The 6000-nt window shown below is 37.1% G+C and overlaps 1 protein-coding gene across 2 annotated transcripts in view; it reads left to right on the top strand.

Moving 5' to 3' along the window:
- The first annotated feature begins 527 nt into the window (after window positions 1–527).
- The window catches only part of LOC150075393 (uncharacterized), a 180917-nt gene continuing 175444 nt past the window's right edge, over window positions 528–6000 (top strand). The window contains exon 1 of one of the 2 annotated variants that reach the window (XM_090388248.1): window positions 528–683. In XM_090388248.1, the coding sequence (XP_090244374.1) occupies window positions 578–683 (106 nt within the window). In that variant the 5' untranslated portion in view covers window positions 528–577. Of the gene's footprint in view, window positions 693–6000 lie in introns of both variants that reach the window. The other variant, XM_090388246.1, reaches the window with a different exon arrangement.

The raw sequence follows: 6000 nt of genomic DNA, 5'->3' as shown, positions 1-6000 counted from the left end.
TTAACAGGGCAGCATTGCAACAACTATAACATCCACATTAGTTCTTGCCATTAAAAGGAAAAATAAAATTATTATTTTCAATTTGTAGACAAGAATGATCATCAATTTCAGAACAGGTTTTTTGAATTCCAAAAGAAAGCATTGCAAATTCATTGAACTTTTTTGATGATCAAGTCAGAAATTTCTTTTATTACCTGGTGGTTCCAATAATAGCTGCAGTAGTTTAACCTGCAGTTTTTTTTTTTTAAATGTTGTAGACTTTGTTTTTTTGGTATACGCCATAATATACTTGGAAAATCTGTGAAAAATAATTACTTAAAAATCATATTATTTCATATATCAGTTTTGTTATTATCACTTTTTTTTCTGTACTAGAATGTTTGTTATTTAACAGTGTAATGTATTTGTAGGTGCTGCACATTTGCATCATGATAAATTCAAATCATTGAGGGATATTGCCACTTCAATTCAGAATCAAATAGAAAAAGAAACTATACGTTTACAGGACTTTCTCTTAGCTTCTCAGTTTGCTGCTAAAGAAAGGCAGTTTTCAAAATACAATACAAACAACTCAAGTATGGGAAAAGAAGAAAGCCTATTTGTCTCAAATATCAGTAAAGATAAAGATGAAATAATTCTACAGCAACCATTGACTATATCACAAGTGGATGAGAAGCTGCCAAGTAAGCAAAGTAAATAAACTATTTGTTTATTAATATACATGTGGATTTTACTTTCAAGATCAATTTAGTACCTGAAAGCAATGGGAAAAAAAAAAAAGTTCATCTGAACATATATCTGATTCCGAATGGTTATGGCTGTTTGAATTTTTAAAAGTGGCTGTAGAGTTTTCAGTGGTAAAAAAATAATAAAAAATAAATAAGTATAAGGAAACATCTATGTTTAATTTTATTATGTATATGTGTGCTTATTCTTATTTATTATTGTAATTTTTTTATTTTTACAATTGAAAACTTCATAGCCAATTTTAAATTCAAACAGCCATAGCTCTGTAGCCGTTCAGAATTAGGCACATGATTATACAAACGTTTTTCATTGTTTTCAGGTCCTGAATCAATCCTAAAAGTATGAGCCACGTATTATGCAACATCCTTTATATAATGATATTATTATTAAAGTATAGTTTGAAAACGTTTCTTCAGCTTGTACCTTTGAGCTGAAAGCACTGTCTGTTATGCCTACAGTATAACAAAGTAAAAGCTAGATAGAGATTATGTTGGATCATTGATATTGCATCCTACAAGGGCAAAAAAGGAGAGGAATTAGATCACAAAACTGTTCCTTTTGTGTAGCTTATGTATTGTTATTTGCTGCTACCTATAACCCTTTCATCACTAAATTTATTGTCAGTAATGGATACAGTGTTATCATTTTTGGAAGTACTAGTCTCTGGAAGAGTGTAAAAGGATTCTTTTCATGATATTGTGGTAGGCGTAATATTTTTGAACAGTGTCTTAGCAGAAGGAGTGATTTTGTGACATCCTTGATAATCTATTCTTCCAATACTGGTACAGTTTTATGATGCAGTGCCTTACATTTTTCAACAAAACCTCAGATGATATCTTCTGTGCCCCATTACAAAACTCTGTATGATAGCTTATTTTGGGGGAAATAATGTTATATGGATGAACCATCCATTTAGCACCCTGGTCTGAGTCCAATGGATGCACTGTAATACAAATTGGAAAGCCATGTGATTGCTTATTCATAAAAACTTATATCAGATGGACAGTTAAAAGCTATTCTGCTGGAGGATTGGAGAAATGTTTTTGTCAATGTATCATAAATTGGGGAGAGGTGTGTTCTGTGAATGCTCTTTGTGATATCTCAAGCTAAAATAATGAAAATCAGGTCCTCTCAACCTGTTGTACCTTCATTCTTGATCAGTGAAAGTCAATTGACCATTTCAAAATTTAACATCACGCTTTCCCTGGCTGATGTTAAATTTTGAAATGGTCAGTTGACTTTCACTGATCAAGAATGAAGGTACAACAGGTTGAGAGGACCTGATTTTCATTATTTTAGCTTGAGATATTACAATGTGTCATCTAAAGTAGTGCTGAAGTCAATAAATAAATAGGAAAAAAAAAAAAAAAACCAGCACGATCTCTGAACATTAGTTGTGTTGTCCAAAAAAACTTCACCCAAGAAGCATTAGCATTAGTAGAGGCACATGATGCAAGAACGCAAGCTTATGCAGCAACAGCCAAAGGAAAAAAAAAAAAACCTTCCCATTTCACTGATCCATTCATTCCAAATGTTTGTCTAGTTCTGCCTTAGGCACCTCCGTAGCCAGTGGGCAGGAGCAGCAGTGCGTAGCACACGCTTCTTGATTAGAGCAGGGTTTGAGCCCGTGAGTCACCAAATACGGAGGATGCGAAAAGGTCAGGGAATGACCACCGCATATCCCCGGAGCAATATGGCCTTAGTTGCTAATGCTACTAAAAACCAAATAACAGTTCTGCCTTGAATTTATTTAAGCTATCAACTTCCACATCAACAGATTGAAGTTTGTTTCAGCAATCAACTACCCGCTGGCTAAAGGCAAACTTCCACATATCTGTTCTACTACTGTCTTTCCTCAGTTTGAATCTATGCCCCCTCAGGTTTGTAGTCGGAGCAAGGAGAAGAATCCCATCAGCATTGAGCCTGCTCAATCCATTCAAGGCCTTATAACCTCAATCTGATCACCTTGCAGGTGCCTAGTCTCCAGAAGCTGCAATTTGCAGAACTTGAACCTTTCTTCATAAGAGAACCCCTTGTTCAATTCACCAGTCTTGTTGCCCTTCTCTGTACTCATTCTAGCAACTCTACATCCTTCCTAATACAAGGGGATAGGCACCTCCATAGCCAGGTGGGCAGGAGCGGCAGTGCGTAGCATATGCTTCTTGATTAGACCGGGGTTCGAGCCCATGACCACCAAATATGGAGGATGCGGAAAGGTCAGGGAATGACCACCACATATCCCCGGAGTAATATGGCCTTAGTTGCTAATGTTCCTAAATAACAACAACAACCTTATTTCTGCTCGCGAAATTCCTGTATATCATTGACAAGACCCCATGACCTTCTCTGGAAGCCTGTCTGACTGCACAATTACTCCCAGGTCTCTTCATTCTCCACTACCCTGAGTGTAACACCACATAGTTGGTACATTTCTCTGGGGTTACTGCTACCCATATGCAGTACTATGCATTTGTCAATGTTAAACTTCAGTTGCCACTTCTCAGCTCATCTACCCAACTTTTCTAGATCCTGTGGCAGCAGCATACTGTCATTACTGTTATTAATCTGCAAACTTTGGCTGTTGCATACCATCTGCAAAGTCTTCATTAACAACTTAGTATGTAAGGAAATTGTCTCCCTTTTTGGTTCAGAAGATTATAAAAGCTTTCATTGGCTCACTAAAAATGATCAAATGGTTACAGTCAGGCATCTTTTAATAGAAACCTTATGACATCAGTCATAGCTGTTAAAAACAAAGATTTTTGCAGAATTAGCAGTTAAGATTACCCTACGTAATATCCTGAATACATCAGATAGTTTGTTACAGAGTGAGCTCTACTATTTATCCCAGAGAAAACATTGCTCTCTGAGTTGAAAGAACAGATGATACATGTAAGAATAATAATAACAAAGATGGCATTCTACGCAATCTGTAATTCTTATCTTTAATACATTTTCTTTACTGCAATCAGTAAATTGCAAAATTTCCCCATATATAAAAAATCTAATATGATGTTATTAGTGTTAACAATACGGACGCTCTTGGGTTACACAACAGGGAGATCCTAATTGTTGTGGATTGAAAGAACGTTATCAAGCAAATTGCACTGCTTTTACCCCCCATTGTTGAAGCTACAGGGGAAATCACAATGCTTTTTCAAAGATAAGTGAAATACTGGTGTTAGGAAAATCAAATACAAAAATATAAGGTTGAAATAAAGTGTCCCTGAGGTGAGAAAGCAGAGCCTTGCAGCTAAGTCTTTGTATTCCTATGCTTCAGCACTAAAACAAAAGAAAACTGTAGCCATGCAAACAGAGATAGCTGTATCTCCAAATCAAATTATAGATTAGAATAAAGTATTTTTATCAACAGAAACAGCATGACAGGAAACATCTGCTCAAGAAGAGCAGGAGGCAAGTGAGTCTCATGCCTGGAATACAGCAACCAGAATTGACATTTTCAAAAGAAAAGAAGACAGCATCTTCAACTCAGTAGAAGCAGAAATATCCAAACAGAGATGAAAGAATATCAGTGATGATGAAGTTTAAGGACTGAATGTATTAGAGCTTTATCTGGAAGAAATACACATGATCTTAGAGAGAGAGAGAGAGAGAGACAAATCCAGGATATCCAAGGCACAAACTCATTCAAAATAAATAAACCAAATGAGAAGAAAGAGAGATAAATAATGCCACATATTATACAGTGGAAACATTGTGGTCTGCTTGGAAAATCAGATGAAATAAAGGACATCATCTAGCAGTATAAGCCAGTTAGCATGTCTTCAAGAAATCCATCTGCCACCCTAATCTTCCCCAAAATTTCAACACTATACATTATTCCAGAAAGAGAACTGTAAGGACAGCTGCCAAAGGAGTAGCAATACTGGTGAATAAAGATACCAGCTAAGCAAAGAGCATTACAAACTAACCTAAAAGCAGTACCAGCAAGAATAGCTATTCAAATTTCTATCACAGCTGCATCACTGTATCTTCCACAAAATCTTCATCAAGACATGATGAAGATTTTGTGTAAGGAGGTGTGCAAATTAGCATTAGCATTAGTAGAGGCATATGATGCAAGAAAGCAAACTTATGCAGCATCAGCCAAAAAAAAAAAAAACACTTCCACTTCACCCCTCCATTTGTTCGAAATACCTGTCCAGATGAGCCTTTATTTAGGCTATCAACTTCCATGACAAGGGATGGAAGTCTGTTCCACCAACCAACTACTCGCTGGCTAAAGGCAAATTTCTGCATGTCTATCCTACATCCGTCTTTCCTCAATTTGAATTTATGCCCTCTCAGGTGATTATTCTGATCAAGAGGAAGAATCCCATTAGCATTGAGCATGCTCAAACCATTCAAGGCTTTATACACCTCTATCAGATCACCTCGCCAGTGCTTAGTCTCCAGACACTGTAATTTGCAAAACTTAAGCCTTTCTTTGTAAGAGTATCCCTTTGTTCCATTCACTAATCTTGTTGCCCTTCTCTCTACTCGTTCCAGCAGCTCTACATCCTTCTTGAAATGAGGCCTCCAGACCTGTATACAGTACTCAAGGTGTGGCCTGACCATTGCCTTATACAAGGGAATAATCACCTCCTTATCCCTGCTAGAAAAATTCCTGTATATCATTGACAAGACACCATGAGCTACTCTTGCAGCCCATCTGCACTGCTCAGAGAACTTCATATCTGCCTGCACAATTACTCCCAGGTCCTTTTCATTCTCTACCACTATCAGTGTAGTACCACAGAGTTGATACGTTGCTCTAGGGTTGCTGTTTCCCATATGTAGTACTTTACATTCGTCAATGTTAAACTTCATTTGCCACCTCTCAGCCCATCTACTCAACCTTTCCAGATCCTGTTACAGCAGCATAGCAGTAGTAGTAGTAGTAGTGGCATGTGATGCAAGAAAGCATGTGTATGAGCTTATGCAGCATCAGCCAAAAAAAAAAAAAAAATCACACCATTCCCTCCAAATGCCTGTCTAGTTCCTCCTTAAATTTATTCAACCTATCAACATCCACAATGACAGATGGAAGTTTGTTCCAGCAATTAACCACCCGCTGGCTAAAGGCAAATTTCCGCACACCTGTTCAACATCTGTCTTTTCTTAATTTGAATTTATGCTCCCTTAGGTTTGTAATCTGAACAAGTGGAAGGATCCCATCAGAATTCAGTGTGCTCAACCCATTCAAGGCCTTATACACCTCAATCAGATCACCGCGCAGGTGCCTAGTCTCCA

Source organism: Mastigoproctus giganteus, chromosome 14 (genome assembly GCF_048544385.1).
Source record: "Mastigoproctus giganteus isolate SK-2022 chromosome 14, ASM4854438v1, whole genome shotgun sequence".
Taxonomy (NCBI): domain Eukaryota; kingdom Metazoa; phylum Arthropoda; class Arachnida; order Uropygi; family Thelyphonidae; genus Mastigoproctus; species Mastigoproctus giganteus.
The sequence above is the reverse complement of the archived record's forward strand: the minus strand, read 5'-3'. Positions and strand labels throughout refer to the sequence as shown.